General features: G+C 42.5%; 1 protein-coding gene across 1 annotated transcript in view; it reads right to left on the bottom strand.

Moving 5' to 3' along the window:
- Positions 1-17,151, bottom strand: part of LOC308676286 (integrin alpha-X-like) — a 72,714-nt gene that overhangs the window by 52,545 nt on the left and 3,018 nt on the right. The window contains exons 2-9 of the mRNA XM_081342099.1: positions 8,620-8,740; positions 8,394-8,488; positions 7,365-7,438; positions 7,046-7,160; positions 3,763-3,890; positions 2,321-2,469; positions 2,081-2,234; positions 929-1,041 (exon numbers count right to left, since the gene is read on the bottom strand). Of these exons, the coding sequence (XP_081198225.1) occupies positions 929-1,041; positions 2,081-2,234; positions 2,321-2,469; positions 3,763-3,890; positions 7,046-7,160; positions 7,365-7,438; positions 8,394-8,488; positions 8,620-8,740 (949 nt within the window). The remainder of the gene's footprint in view (positions 1-928; positions 1,042-2,080; positions 2,235-2,320; positions 2,470-3,762; positions 3,891-7,045; positions 7,161-7,364; positions 7,439-8,393; positions 8,489-8,619; positions 8,741-17,151) is intronic.

The raw sequence follows: 17,151 nt of genomic DNA, 5'->3' as shown, positions 1-17,151 counted from the left end.
CACAATTGAGCCCCAAATTTCTGTTACTAAGCGAGACAGTTGTTAAGTGAATTTTGCCCCATTTTATGACCTTTCTTGCCACAGTTGTTAAATCAGCGTGCCTGGCTGAGGAATTCTGGGAGTTGAAGTCCACAAGTCATAAAAGGCCAAGTTTGAAGACCCTTATGTTAAATGAATCACTACAGTTGTCAAGTTAGTAACATGGTTGTTGAATCTGGCTTCCCTATTGACTTTGCTTGTCAGAAGGTTGCAAAAGATTCCCAGAACACGGCAAATAAATGCTAGTTGCCAAGCAATTGAAATTTTATATGACCAGGGAGATGCTACAACAGTCGTAAGTGTGATAAATGGTCATAAGTCACTTTTTTCAATGCTGTTGTAACTTTGAACAGTCACTAAATGAATGGTTGTAAGTTGAGGACTACCTGTAAAAACAAATTTGTACTAACTTCCCAGAACTCCATATTCCCTTTGCTTTCTAGCTACCAGTTAGACCAATTTCATCCAGGATGTTTCCTGGACTTAAAAGTGACTTCCACTGAATCTACTAATACATTGTTCCCATAGTCTTCCTTGGTAAGTCAGAAGTCAAGCAGAAATATTGCTTTTAGTCTTATAACTTAAAAAAGAGCTACTTTGCTATCCTGCCCAACAGTAGGTAAACATGGGTGAGAGTGGGTGGATTCCCCCTTCATACTAAGCTGCGGTTTGATTTAGCCAGTTGTATATGTCTGAGTGGTTGGGTTTGCAAAACATGTTACCAGGGTTTCTCAACCTTGACCATTTTAAGACAGATGGACTTCAACTCCCAGAATTCTACAGCCAGCCATGTTGGCTATGGAATTCTGGGAGTTGAAGTCCACCTGTCTTAAAATGGCTAAGGCTGAGAAACACTGTTTTAAGTCATAAACCAGGAGCACAACACTACCAGAGGCTTGAGGGACACACCAGCATATCGTCATCCTCCAAAAGTGGAGTGAGGGGACCCAGTTTGGGGGGAGATTTCAAAGCTTTTGAGGAGTGAAATCTCTTCTCCACAAGCTTTCAAGAAATAAAAAATTAAAAAGAATTCTCCAACACTTGACCATTGTTTCACAGCTACTAAACAGATGTTAGTGGGCCAAAATTACCCCTGAATCACATTTTTAATATATATTTCTGCCATAAACTATCATTTGTAAACCTCAGAACCTGGATTCATGTCTTGCTAAATCAACACAGTTTGTTTGATTTCAGCTCAGCATAATCTGTGCCATTTTCTGCCTCAGAAGCCGTAATTATTTCACCTGTCCTATGTACTTTGACTCCTGAGTCATCTCTATTTTACTAAACCAGCATTTCCCATTCTTGTTAACTTTAAGAAATGTGGACTTCAACTCCCAGAATTCCCTAGCCAGCGTGTCTGGTCCTTTAAACAGACTCTTGGGCTTCCAAAATGCTCAGGCCAACTTTCACCAACCTGATGTTATCCAGACAGACTTCAACTTCTAAAATGATCAACCAGCAGGGGTAAAATACTTAAAGATCATCAGGTTGTTTAACCTTGTCTTGAACCCTTTAAAGAAGCTCCTAACATTGGCTAGCTTTTGCCCAGTGTGACAAGAATGCTCAAAGTTCCATTTTTAATAAAATCAGATCTGGACAAGATGGCAATGACTAGAGAACTCCCGTCTCTGTCTATACGCAGACATGTCAAACTCGCGACGTCACGTGACATCGCGCAACGTATCGGGAACGTTTTGCCATTGCCAGCAATGGGGTGGGCGCGGCTTCTGGATGACATGTCCCGCCGTGGGCCAGCAATTTGACACCCCTGGTCTATAGGGTGCCACTACAAATTCCCATACATCCTCTGTGGTCCATCTAGTAGTTCCAACCATGGCAACTTCCAAATGTGTGACTTCAAGTACCAGAATGTTCTTCAGTGGCCATGTTGGCTGAGGAATTTTGGGATCTGCAGTCCACAACCAGCATGGCCAGTGATGAGAATTCTGGGAGTTAAAGTCCACACATCTGGAAATGGTCAAGACTGGGAAATGTTGATCTAGAACCACTGTCTCAACCCCTTTCCCCTGCATACCCCAATGGCGTAGCGGATTATCCCTTTTTTATTGGCAGCTTCTGTTGCCTCTTTAAATGTGGTCCTTCTGTCATTGGAGATGCCATCCGTCAGGACAATGAGCAGTTTCTTGCTGTGAGGGCGCATGCCACGGTTTGCTGTGAAGACTTTATCCCTGTAAATAGAACCGCAACTGAGTGGGTCTATAAAGGCCCGTCATAGACTTATCCCTTCCTCCCTCCTTTCCTTGGAGGTACTCACACCACATGGACAATAGCAGATGGCGTGTAGGTTTTTCCTTTGAAACGACGAAAGTTGTGGATAAGATCTTTAATCTTCTCTCTGGTGTTATTATAGGTCGCGAAATCAAAAACAAGTGTGAATATAGAGGAGTACTGAACCACAGCAAACTGGGGACAGAAGGAGAAAAAAGATGTTTGTGTGTGTTTGTGTATGTAATAAACACACACACATAGACACATATACATATATATATACATACGTACATACGTACGTACGTACATACATACATACATACATACATACATACACAGTATGTATAGGAAATCATGTAGTAGTGAATTATTATCAACCCACCAGATGTGTTGGACTAATCATTTACAGGACTCTATCCCAAATGTAAAAAAGAAAAGATTTAAAGTCATTGCCACAGTAAGTATCAAAGTATCAAAGTTGCTCTACAGATTGGCCCTAGCCCAGGGGTAGGCAACCTTGGCTCTTTTATGACTTGTGGACTTCAACTCCCAGAATTCCTGAGCCAGCATTGCTCAGCTTGGAAACTCTCCCTTTCCCCTCAGCATGGCTGGCTCAGGAATTCTGGGAGTTGAAGTCCATGAGTCATAAAAGAGCCAAGGTTGCCTACCCCTGCCCTAACCACATCCTCAAAAGAGAGGGAGGCATACAGGTAGTCCTCCACTTATGACCACAATTGAGTCCAAAATTTCTGTTGCTAAGTGTGATGTTTGTTAAGTGAGTTTTGCCCCATTTTACGACCTTTCTTCCCACCGTTGTTAAGTGAATCACTACAACTGTTAAGTTAGTGACACAGTCGTTAAATGCATCTGGCTCCCCCGCTGACTTTTCTTGTCAGAAGTTCGCAAAAAGGGATCACACGGCCCCAGGACAGTGAAACCGTCATAAATACAAACCGGTTGCCATGCGTCTGAAGTTTGATCACCTGATCATGGGGATGCTGCAATGGTCATAAGTGTGAAATATGGTCATAAGACACTCTTTCCATTGCCGTTGTAACTTTGAATGGTCACTAAACGCACTGTTGTAAGTCGAGGACTACCTATGTAGAAGAACACACACACACATGCACACACCCACAGGCACACACACGGACAGGAAGAGCCATGATTCGAGATTAGACTCTGATAGCTTTGAATAATACCCTTCATATTTGGGCTCAGAACGTAACTAGCCAATATTGGGTTGCATAGAGGAGGGGGTCTGCAACCATGACGACTTTAAGACTTGTGGACTTCAGCTCCCAGAATTCCACAGCCAGCATAGCTGGCTGTGGAATTCTGGGAGCTGAAGTCCACAAGTCTTAAAATGGTCAAGGTTGCAGACCCCTGGCATAGAGCAGCTCTAAATCAAAAAACGTGTGGCTATTCCATAAAACGGTTGAAATTATCGGCCACACAGGCTCCACATGCTTCAAGTGTTGCCCTCACCTGGACATCTGCCCCTGCTACGGAGTCCATCAAGTTCAGGAAAAAGTCCTTCATGATGCGCTGGTCGGAGTCTTTAATGCTCCCAGAATCATCGTATAAAATCACAGCGTCCACACCAAAGACGCACTCTGGATGGACAAGAAGGAAGAGAGACTGAATAAACCTAGCAAGTTCCCAGACCTTGGTGAGGACATTTTTCTGGGTTTCCCCTATTTGGCATAGAAATATAACAAATAAATACATAAACAAACATTACATTTATCACATTACAAAGAAAATTGATCTTGCTGCTTGGTTGCAGAATCTAAGGGGAAATTTCAGGTATTTAACCCCTTTTTCCATGTGATCACTTCCCAAGTAGAAGCTAACATCAACGTCAGCTCAAGTTTATAACAGAATAACAGAGTTGGAAGGGATCTTGGAGATCTTCTAGTCCAGCCCCTGCTCAGGCAAGAAACCCTACACCAGCGATGGCAAACCTTTTAGAGACCGAATGCCCAAACCGAAACCCAAAACCCACTTATGTATCATTGGGGGCTGGGTGGGGGTGGCCAATTGGGTGGGGGTGGCCAATTGGGTGGGCATGGCTGCAGTGATAACAGCAGACTGGGTGGGACTAAAAAGTTCAATCAATCAATTCCAAGTTTGCAAGATCTTTTTTTTCCCCGTGAGAAGTTGAAATTGATTGATTGAACCTTTTTTTTTTGCACACAGTGGCAGAGGCCTAAAGTGAAAAGGTTTTATAAAACTCAGCTGAAGACCTAGGACTGGGGCGACGGTGCGCGTGCCCACAGAGAGGGTTTTGTGTGCCACCTGTGGCGCGCATGCCATAGGTTCACCACCATGGCCCTATACCATTTCAGACAAGTGGCTGTCCAGTCTCTTCTTAAAAACCTCCAGTTGTGGAGCCCTCACAACTTATGAGAGCAAGCTGTTCCACTGGTTAACTGTTCTCACTGTGAGGAAATTTCTCCTTATTTTTATATTTGTTCTTCTCTCCTTGATTAGTTTCCATCCATTCCTTCTTGTCCTGCTCTCAGGTGCTTTGGAGAATAGGTTGTCCCCCTCTTCTTTGTGGCAGCCCCTTAGATATTGGAACACTGCTATCATGTCATTATGATACTGGTCGATTAAAATCAGGGATATTTTATCTTCTATCCTAACTCATAATTACATTTCTGCAAACCATGTCCAAGATACAGCCTGGAGGGACGTGTTACCATTCTCCCGGATTATCTGTGCATGATGGTCCCCTGAAGTTAATGAAAGGCAGCCTGACTGAAATATTATGGGAGTGTAAGTCCACTATATGTGGTGGGTATAGGACTGGTGAAGACTCTTTTAAGATTTGTGTTTCAAAGACTACTTGATACCTTCCAAAGTCATTCAAAACACCCAAAACCTTTGAAAGGAGATGTTTCAACGGTGAAGAGGTTCACATACAGGTAGTCCTTGACTTACAATCTTTCATTTAGTGACTGTCTAAAGTTACAGAGCCGCGGTGGCGCCGTGGTTAGAATGTAGTACTGCAAGCTAACTCACTGCTCACTCCAAGAGTTCGAATCTCACCGGCTCAAGGTTGATTCAGCCTTCGATCCTTCCGAGGTGAGTCAAACGAGGAGCCAGATTGTTGGGGGCAATTTGCTGACTCTGTAAGGTGCTTAGAGAGGGCTGTAAAGCACTGTGAAGCAGTATATAAGTCTAAGTGCTATTGCAATAGCACCAGTCCTCAAAATACACCAGTCCTCAAACTTACAACCGCCATGGTGATCAAAATTCAGGCATTAATTTGTGACCGTTGAGCATTCCAGGGTCATGTGATTGCCATTTGCAACCATTTCACAGCTGGCTTCCGATAAGCAAAGTCAATGGGGGAAGCTGGATTCGCTTGACTGCCTGGTTTATTTAACATTAAAGGTAAAGGTTCCCCCGCACATGCGTGCTAGTCGTTTCCAACTCTAGGGGCCGGTACTCATCTCCGTTTCAAAGCCAAAGAGCCAGCGCTTGTCCGAGGACGTCTCCGTGGTCATGTGGCCGGCATGACTAGATGCCAAAGGTGCACGGAACGCTGTTACCTTCCCACCGTAGTGGTCCCTATTTTTCTACTTGCATTTTTTACGTGCTTTCGAACTGCTAGGTTAGCAGAATCTGGGACGAGTAACAGGCACTCACTCTGTTACACGGCACTCGGGATTCGACCCGCCAAACTGCCGACCTTCTGATCGACAAGCTCAGCGTCCTAACCCACTGAGCCACTGCGTCCCATTTAACATTAGCAGCAATTAACTTAACAACTGAGGCAAAAAAAAGGTTTGTAAAACTGTGTACAACTCAGTTAAAAACTGCCTTGCCAAGCAATGGAAAATATAGTCTCAGTCATGGCTGTACTTTCAGAACTACCTGTAATGAATCTCTGTCTCTGAAGTAATACTTAAAGGCCATAAGGAACATTTCTAACACCTTGCAATAGCCCCAAGCGGCATTGTGAATGATGGGAGTTGTAGACTGTGTATATTTGAAAGGCCAAGGAGACTACTCCTAGGTAGACACCAAAGAAAAATGTGAAGTATTCTTTGCTGAAGCAGAATTGCATGCTTAATTCATCCCCTTTATTTCTTTGACTACAGCTAATCCTTGACTTACAACGGTTCATTTAGTGACCATTCATAGTTACAACAGCACTGAAAAAAGTGACTTTACGACTGTTTTTCACACGTACGACCGTTGCAGCATCCCCGTGGTCAAAATTTAGAGGCTTGGCAACTGACTTGTATTTATGACGGTTGCAGTGTCAGGTGATCCCCTTTTGTGACCTTTTGACAAGCAAAGGCAATGGGGAAGCCAGATTCACTTAACAACTGTGTGTTACTAACTTAACAACTGCAGTGATTCACTTAACAACTGTGGCAAGAAAGGTTGCAAATGGGGCACTTAACAACTGTCTCGCTTGGCAACAGGAATTTTGGACTCAATTGTGGGCTGTAGGTCGAGAATTACCTGTGCATCCCAACCTGGTTTCTTATCATGGTTGGTTTGAGTAGGAACCAGAGTGAGATAGCTACCTCTAGCAATCTAGAGTGTCACAAGAGGTCACCGATAATTATTTAATGTGCTATCATTGTCATTTTTACTGTCAAGGAGAAGAAGAATTCCTTGCAGAATATTTTGCCTTGGCTAGAGTGTGAGAGAGTTGGGTGCCTTTTTTAAAATCTCTCAAGTAGCAAAGATCTTGGCACAATCTAGCTTTCAAACCTAATGTGTAAACGTGATCTTCTCATTTGACCTTGGAAAGCTGGCTGGATCTTCTTCACATTTCCATCGAAGTCATTCAGAATATAGCAGATGCCATTCAGATAATCGAGTTGCCCACAGCGTCGTTCCCAGGTGGGACCACAGGCCTGTGTGTAGGAAGAGTCAACACAAATAGCTCTTGTAATTTTCAGCAGAGTCAACAAGAATTCTCCCTTATACCCCCAGGGCAACTAAGCCTCTCTGAGCAGTGGGCTTACAGTCTCTGCAAACCAACATAGATTCTAGGATTCATACTAATATTTTCATTGTGCTTAGTATGTCTTTTTTAATTCTGCTTGAGCCTTACTTACCATTATTTTGGATTCAGATGCTTCATCAGCAGCCAACGAAACACCCAAGGATATTCTAGCAATGCCTTTGGCATCTGAAAAGATAGAGCAGGGGGTTGGAGTAGAAGACCTCCAAGGTCCCTTTCAATTCTGTTATTCTACTTGTCTCTATTTCACAGACTTATCACTTTCACACAAACGTGTCTAACCAAGATAGCCTTTTAAAAAATAAGGAATATCTCCTGATGGATTTGTTGGTCTTATTTGTGGCTCAAATGCATTCTGCAACTTTGTCTGGCTAAGAGATTTTGGAAGGGATGTGCAGAGTAGAATTGAGGACCCACACCCACATGTGCACTGCAGTGCATTAATGTCAGAAATTGCTCAAATCAAATGTTAATGCTAAGAATGTACTTTCTAAAAATGATTTTACTATTATATTTCTAATCTGTCCAATAACTGACATTCTGCAAATTGATTGCAAAGGTAGCAATAATATAGAGAGAAAAAATTAAAACAGAAATAACAGTGTGTGGTTAATTAATAAATAGCCCAGGAAAGAATCGTAAAATCATTGTGTCCTACTTCCTGTGAGACCATTTAGTCTTTCCTACTTTTTGAAATTTATTCCCACCATAAGATCATATTGCAATAATTCCCTGTCCTTGGAGGAGAGGAGACTGAGAAAATTAGACTTGGAGTCCTAATAGAATTATCTCATAAAATACAATTCCTAAGACTACAGCTAGACTGGATTCCTAAATTGCAATAATTCATTTTTTCTTAATCATGGTTTGGTGACAAATCACAATTAACTGGGCTCACTAACCTGCTAATCTATAATATAGAAACTAAAATAGTTTCATGCAATATGCTAACAAAAATCAAACAATATTATGGCTTAGGGACCTATGTGAACCCACTAACTTATGTAAAACCAGTTTAAGCTGTCAATGCCAATGTACTCTAAGAAGCTCTCTTTTCTTAAGATAAAATGGGGAAAAAATCCATATGTGGGAGAGTCACAAACGTATTTTAGTTTGCACTTACGGTTAAGGACAATTGGTTGACATTTCTGTGTATCATATGAGCATCGGAAAAGGGAACCTGTCCGATTGCTTGCAAAAGGAGCGCTCACTACCAACCTAAAGGGATGTGAAATAATATTTTAGAATTAATATTTAAATATTATTTTAGAATTAATAGTTTGAGACCTGCAGATCACTTCAACAAAAACAGCAATCAATGTTCTTAACGTATTCCGCTCCAGCCTCACCAGGAAGTGCCACTGGATCTTGTCTGGATAACGCGATAGCCAAACTGGTCAGTTTTCTCCCCGAGGAAAATCACAGGAGCCTCAAAATCGAAGAGGCTGAAAGCTGAAAAGCACGGAAGGCCTACAAGAGAGGAAGGCAGCAGAGAATCAATGCTCCTGAACAGGGGTCTTCAAACCTGGCCTTTTTATGACTTGTGGACTTCAACTCCCAGAATCCCTCAGCCAGCGTGCCTGCTGGCTGAGGAATTCTGGGAGTTGAAGTCCACAAGTCATAAAAGGGCCAAGTTTGAAGACCCTTGCTCCTGAACATCTATTTTTCAAAAAGGAACAGAAGCCCAATGACAGTAATGGGGGTAAGATAGTGAATTATTCCTATACAGATAGTCCTCAGTGTACAACCACAATTGGATCGGAACGTCTGTCAGAAGGCGGTCATTAAGGAGGTCATGCCTAATCTTATGACCTTTCTTGCCACAGTCGTTAAACAAATCACTGTAGTTGTTAAGTGAATCCAGCTTCTCCCTTTGATTTTGCTTGTAGGAAGTCAGCTGTGAAGGTCGCAAATGGAACTCATATGATCCGGGGGAGCTGCAAGCATCATAAAGAGTGGGTGGTGGCGCAGTGGTTAGAATGCAGTATTGCGGGCTTATTCTGCTGACTGCCAGCAGTTCGATTCTCACCGGCTCAAGGTTGACTCACCCTTCCATCCTTCTGAGGTCAGTAAAATGAGGATCCAGATTTTGGGGGGCAATTTGATGAGTCTGTAAACTGCTTAGAGAGGGCTGTAAAGCACTGTGAGGCAGTATATAAGTCTAAGTGCTCTTGCTATTGCTATCTACCCGATTCTGTAATAGCCTTGTTCCCTATATGCCATTCATCTGGTAAAGTCGCAAGATTCATTTTTCTCGCCATGCACATGTATACATAACCCAAACTAGACTGTTGTTTCTCTGTGTCATATAATATATGTGGGTATCTGCATAATTCTGTATTTATTTATTTATTTATGTCATATTTGTGTAGTGTATATCGGAGGTGGCGATCCTTTGAGAGCTGTATGCAACGAAATTTCATTTTAATGTATGCCATTTAGTGTACATTCAAAGTGACAATAACATTATTATAATTATTCTACTCTATTGGTAAATATATGCCAGGAGAAATTTCCTGATAGTTAGAACAATGAATCAGTAGAACAACTTGCCTCAGGAAGTTGTGGGTGCTCCAACACTGGAGGTTTTTAAGAAGAGACTGGACAACCATTTGTCTGAAATGGTATAGGGTTTCCTGCCCGAGCAAGGGGGTGGACTAGAACAGGGCTTTTCAACCAGTGGTACGGGTACCACCTGTGGTACATTGGCACCCGGCAGGTGGTATGCGACTATCCTAGAAAAGTGGTAGCGGGGGAGGGGAATGAGCTGAACCAGTGGCAGCACCGCACAAGCCTGAGCGAGAGATGGCTGGAGCTGCAGGGCTGTCAGGGCTCAGCGGAAGCGCCAGGATCAGCGTTTCTTCGGGGCTGTCAGGGCTCAGCGGAAGCACCAGGATCAGCGCCAGGCTCCAGCTGGAGCTCAGCGCTGATCCTGGCGCTTCTGGGCCCAGAAGAAGGGCCGATCAGCTGGCATGTTGCAGCATCTCCAGGATCTTGTGATTTACATTCAGATGCTTGGCAACTGATTCATATTTATGACAGTCACAGTGTCCCAGGGTCATGTGAAGTGACTAAAACCTGCTTACAACCACCCAGCAGACAGGGGGAATAAAAACCAAACACCCACCTCACCCAATCCTGCCAATCCTCAACAGAAATGCCCACAACAATGAAAACCTCGGACAGGAGGAAGAGCGCCGCCGGGCGGGCAGGCAGGTGTCTTGCTCGGCTGTGGCTTGGGGGGGGGCACTTTTTTCAGTGCCATTGTAACTTCGAACAGTCACTAAGCAAACTGTTGTAAGTCAAGGTCTACCTGTACTTCATCACTTTTTTCCTTTTTTTTTGGTCAAGTTTTTGACACCTTGCTAGGTGACTGGTGGTACTCGGATGTTGCCATATCCTAAAAGTGGTACAATGGGTGAAAAGGTTGAAAAGTCCTGGACTAGAAGACCTCCAAGGTCCCTTCCAACTCGTCTGTTATTCTGTTACTCTGCCAGATGCCAAGCACCCATATTTTGATTATGTGACTATGGGGATACCTCAATAGTCCTAAGTGTGAGAATCAGTTGTTAGTCCCTTTTTTCAATGCTGTTGTAACTTCAAATGGCCGCTAAACGAATGATCGTAAATTGAGGACTACCTGTAATGACATAGTTAAAATAGCAAAGGCTGTCTGAAAGCAGAAGCACAAAAATGAACTGAGGGCACCAGCAGCTGAAACAATCAGGGTGTCGCATAAACATGCCGAGAGGCATCTTTAGATTGGCCTGTCCTGAAAACGAAGTTCAGTTGGTCCTCGACTTACAACAGTTCGTTTAGTGATCATTCAAAGTTACAACAGAGAAAAGTGACTTATAACCATTTTTCAGACTTACTATCGCTGCATCCCCAGGGTCACATGATCAAAAGTCAGATGCTTGTCAACTGGTTCATAATTATGACGGTCGCAGTGTCCCAAGATCATGTGATCTCCCTTTTGCAACCTTCTGACAAGCCAAGTCAATGGGGAAGCCAGATTCACTTAACAACCATGTTACTAACTTAACAACTGCAGTGATTCACTTAACAACTATAGCGGGAAAGGTCATAAAATGGGGCAAAATTCATTTAACAAATGTCTCGCTTAAGCAACATACATTTTGAGCTCAATTGTATAAGTTGAGGACTACCTGTATAGCACTGGACGGAAACATTACCTATTTTGCTTACTCTGTATTGGTCACTGAATGCTAACCTCGCTTGCTCTACTGAACCAGCATTAGCTGCTCTGCTGATTCAATCTGTGGCCACTTCAGAGAGCTAGTCAGCTGGGTAAAACCCATAAACCAGAACAAGGAGTTGCCAAACAAAGGAAATAACCTTTACTCCAGCTCTGTGAGTGGTAATGTGAAAAGATAATTCACCGGGGTTGAATAATAATTATTTCCTTCCTTTGGCAACTTCCATGCAATGAGATTTTGTGGTATGTCATGGTGATGAGGTCACCAGCATTTTGAAGTGGAAGATACAGATATCAAGGTGACTACTTGATATATAGCTATATGCGATTCCTAGAATAAGTGGCAGCTAACTTATTGTGTCTGCTTGTGGACTTCCAATATGGATTTGTCCACTGTAAGCTAGACCAGGGGTAGGCAACCTTGGCTCTTTTATGACTCATGGACTTCAACTCCCAGAATTCCTGAGTCAGGTGACTCAGGAATTCTGGCAGTTGAAGTCCATGAGTCATAAAAGAGCCGAGGTTGCCTACCCCTGAGCTAGACAGATTTCATACTGATTAGGTGTTACTCTTGAGCAGGGGGTTGGTCCAAAAGACTTCCAAAGTCCTTTCTAGCCCTATGGTTGTATAATTCTGAGGTAACTATTGTACACTGGTGTGTTCTGAGGCAGAGTTAGGCAATCTGGTGTCCTTCAGGGTTTCTAGACCAGGGGTCCCCAACCTACGGGCTGCGGCCCACTCCTGGTTCAGCTCAAACCCAATAAGCAGTTCGCCAGGATTTATTTATATTATTAATCCAATTTTTATTAATCCATTTGACATGGCCACATACCTATCCAAGAAACATTTGTGGAACAGCAAAATAAAAACAAGTTTGACTTTTCATTAAATTAAAAAGAACAGATAAATCCAGATTGTAAAATCACGAAACCGCTAATCATGTGTATCCATATTACAGCCCCCATAATTAATTTTCTAGCTCAGGTGCCTGGGGGAACAGACAACTTTCACACCTTTGCGAAAGGGCAACAGATTTGGGGCCATGCATACTTCAGGAGAGAGCTGTTTTATGCTTTCTGAAGCCCACGTGGTGATTCTGTTTATCTAGGCCAGCGGTAGGCAACCTTGGCTCTTTTATGACTCGCGGACTTCAACTCCCAGAATTCCTGAGCCAACATGGCTGGCTCAGGAATTCTGGGTGTTGAAGTCCACGAGTCATAAAAGAGCCAAGGTTGCCTATCCCTGACCTAGGCTACCTGAAGCACTCTGAGAATACTGCTAGGAATGGCAGCCCTGGAAATAACCTGTACCCAGGACATGCAGGGCTTTAAAGGTAATAAACAACACCTTGAATTGCATGCAGAAGCCTATGGGAGCCACAGCAGCTCACAAAGTTATGGTGTTACATGAGCATACTGGAGTGGTCAAAACTACACATGCCCCTGATTCTTGACTAGCAAGATGTTGTTTGTTCAATACTAATTTTATTAAAGATTATAATTACATCAGTTAAAAACTCATACAAACTAAAAAAATTAGAAGAATATAAACAAAGAGCAGAAGGTGCAAAAAAAAGGAAAAAAGTGAAAAGAAAATTAAGAATGTAGTAAAGGCAAAGAAAGTAAATATATAAAGTGATTTCCTAACTTCATCACGAGCATAAATAATTTTAACAACATTAGGTTAAAGGTAAAGGTTCCCCCGCACATGCGTGCTAGTCGTTTCAGACTCTAGGGGCCGGTGCTCATCTCCGTTTCAAAGCCAAAGAGCCAGCGCTGGTCCGAGGACGTCTCCGTGGTCATGTGGCCGGCATGACTAGACGCCAAAGGCGCACGGAACGCTGTTAGCTTCCCACCGTACTGGTCCCTATTTTTCTACTTGCATTTTTACGTGCTTTCGAACTGCTAGGTTGGCAGAAGATGGGACGAGTAACAGGCGCTCACTCTGTTACGCGGCACTCGGGATTCGACCTGCCAAACTGCCGACCTTCTGATCAACAAGCTCAGCGTCCTAACCCACTGAGCCACCGCGTCCCTTTTAACAACATTACCTCCTCTTAAAATACAACAATCTATTCTTTCCATATCCCATCTCTTACCTATACCTTACCATAAAGCATCAATCTAGAGTCAGCAAAAGCCCATTAAAGACTACCAGAAAGAACAACGTACTTATTTTAAACTTGATCAAATAAACCAACTTTATATTCCTTCCTTTTACTACTAAAAACCTTAATCTTTAGTCCATTCAAATCATGTTGTAGAACTTGTTTTCTTTTCATTTTTTTTCTTTGTCCCTTCTCATGAGATTCTTCAAAATTTTAACAAGCCTCTTTTGTAAATCCAAGATAGGAAAATTATCCAGGTGATTCTCATGGTTAATTGTCTGCATATCTCTTTTATTTATTAAAAATCAGCTGTATGTCCAGTATAACACTTTTTCCATGTCATTCTTGTATCCTGTCATTTGTAAATGCACTTTCAGCTCAGTCTCAGTCTGCTGAGGTAAAACTTGTTTCTCTTCCATAATATCTCTCCAGAGACACAGTCTTTTCATAGAGGCAGATGTCACTATTAACTTCTGAGCCCATTTTCAAAAATATTTTACAATAGGTCTAATGTTGGAATATTTTGCTTGAGTCAAGACTTGAAAGTCAAGTTTGTGTTCTTCTCCTTTAATTGTTGTGAGAAGAACACAAACTTGACTTTCTATTAGCCTTTAGTTCCCTTACTATCAATTTTTAAAGTCTTATTTTTTAAAAAAAAATTAAAAAAATTCCCACAGGAAAATTATCAAGCAGTGTGATTAGTACCACTCAGGGCACAATGATTGTTAAGTATTCATGTTTCTCCAGAGTGGTTGAAGGTGTCATGTGAATACACCCAATAAAATGGATCATATGCTTTGAACATACAAAATATCCAGAGAAACTCCTAGATCTCTCTGGCTGCGTTAGAACAAAACTTTCACTTTTTCCATTTCCATTTCATTTCATCTTTTTTTAACCACAAAATGCACTTTGTTTTGACCCACATATGAAGGCAGAGGAAAGTGGCTACATTTGAAACATCTTGCCTGCCCCCAATTCCTTCAGAATTGATAAATCACATATTTTTCTTTTCCACCAATCTATATCTCTTCTACAGCTACCCCATAGACAGACAATATGATTCCAGGTTTTTTTTAAAAAAACCCTTACTTTTAAAGCCCACAAAATGCATCAGAACTGTATGTTAGAGAGTAGAAGTCCATTATCATGAATAACTCTTTCACTTTCTTTAGTGACTCACAGCAGTCCTTTCTCAGAAAATCACAGGGCTGCCATAGAAAATGAACTTCCAGGCACATAGGTCCCCTTGCTGTCTACATCACTGTGACTTTTCTTGAGCAAGATGCCCTCGGTGCCCAGTAGTGACCCAGTAGTGTCACAAAAGCCCCAGCTGAATCAGATGTTAGAATAAGCAGCATGTCTGCTCATTAAAAAAAAAAGCAAATGAATTCGCTGTTCCTCTTTGGCTGCCTGGATAATACGGTCAGCAAGAACAGGAAAGAACCAGAGAAGCAGTCAATAAGAGTTGCAAGGTCTTCTGAAGGACTAGAGGCCTTGATCGAGGAGTGCAACAGTGCAAGACGTTGTCAGGCTCCAAAACGAGCTGAGTTACTCCACAGCAATTTCCTTTATTGTTGCTCTTGCCAAACTAAAGCAAACAACTAGCATCAATAAAGATATGTTCTGTGAGAATCTCTGGAGAAGAGCTGTCCTGAGCCTCTTCATCCCAACCAAACTATCTAAAAATTTCCAATGAAGGGGAATATTTGTAGCTCAGGGTTGAAATGGGGGGTCCTTGGTGCTCTCTGAGCTTGCTTGTTTTCTTGCAGACCTTTCATTACCCTAACTAGGTCACATCATCATCAGTGCTAGTAAGGAGTGCAGTTTGCTGTCGGTTTATATTCTGGTCTCTTGCCTGTCTGTGTGGACGGGGTCAGGCTTAGGGATTCTTTGGTTGGGCTGTTTACTAATGGCTCTGTGGCAGTTTCTTGATTGGAGTATTGCGTACTTGATTGTCGGTCTGAAGGTGACCTTGGAGTTAGTCTATTGCTGAAATTAATGAACACCAACTGGCAGTCAAAAGGCATGACAAAACGTCTTTAATTTCACAACAGATTTAACCATAGTTTCAATTGGGAAAATGTGACAATCCTAGTCTAGGTCAAATCGAAAAATGCCAGGGAATTTCTAGAAGCCTGGCACTCTGACAAATCAGCCATCGATAGACACATGGACAATAACAACATCTAAAGATTATGCAAAAGAGACAATCAACCAGCCCAAAAGAGGGTAAGACTCCAGCACCAGTAATCAGCACTCAGATTTTTTTTTTAATCCCATTTATATCCCGCCCTTCTCCGAAGACTCAGGGCGGCTTACAATTTAAGCACAAACCAATGTGCTTAGCAATAGCCTTCATTCTATGTATATGCCTGCTTATTAGGGCTTTCGCCCCCCCCCAAGCGGCATTATTACAAAGTCAGCTTATTGCCCCCAACAATCTGGGTCCTCATTTTACCTACCTCGGAAGGATGGAAGGCTGAGTCAACCTTGAGCCTGGTGGGATGCGAACCTGCACTAATTGCAGGCAGCTGGTGTTACTTAAGGAGGCATTAGCCCACTGCTCCACCAAGGATCAGCATAGATTAACTCCGAGGTCACCTTCAGACCAACAGTCAAGTAAGCAATACCCCAATCAAGAAACTGCCACAGAGCCATTAGTAAACAGCCCAATCAAAGAATCCCTAAGACCACCCCCATCCACACAGACAGGCAAGACACTCATATCTAAACTTCGCTGTCTCTTGGTCCTCAGGAATGCAGCCCCTCCCTGCTGGGAATCCAGATTACATTCCATTACATTCTGGCAAAGAGCAGCTAAAGGCATCATGTTTTTTACTTGTTGAAGAGCTCAAACACCAACCCTGATAGAACTTAGGCCACACAGGCAATCTTGCCCCACACTACACAACTATTCACAAGTGAGCACTAAAACACACATGTCCCATCATACATCATATAAACACGAATGCTCTCTACTTGAGGGACATGTTGTATAAACTTGCAGGACCGTAATCTCTGTCTCCCCCCCCCATCTTGTATTTTCTTTTCCTATGCGAGCCACGCCTCCTTTTGATTGTAGAAGCATCAAAATATGACATAAACAAGTAAATAAATATTACTTAGGGACACAGCTTGCATAGATTCCTCTAAAAAAAAATTGGCTGTTTGAAGTGTGGGACATACTGGAATTAGGCCCAGATAGATCATTTCAGTCTGAGGGATAAATATCCTTGAATTTTCAAAATAAAGTCTTAGTGAAAGAGAATGTATAGGTAGTCCTCACCTAACAACTAGTTGTTCAGTGACTGTTGGAAATTACAATGCTGCTGAATGAGACTTACAACAGACCCTCGTAGTTCAGGCGCGCCATTATGACAGTTGCAGTGTTTCATAATCATTTGATTGCCATCTGTGACCTTCTCTGATGGTTCTGACAAGCCGAGTGAAGGAGAAGCCAGCAAGAGGTCACAAGCCAGTTGCTTGATGTCACCTTTAGGCGACTTGCTTAACAATGGCAGCCAGAACTGCTGCAACGGTCTTTGTAAGTCT

This window comes from Vipera berus (assembly GCF_964194415.1).
Source record: "Vipera berus genome assembly, chromosome: W".
Classification (NCBI taxonomy): Eukaryota; Metazoa; Chordata; class Lepidosauria; order Squamata; family Viperidae; genus Vipera; species Vipera berus.
Note: the sequence above shows the minus strand (reverse complement) of the source record. Positions and strands in the feature narration are given on the sequence as shown.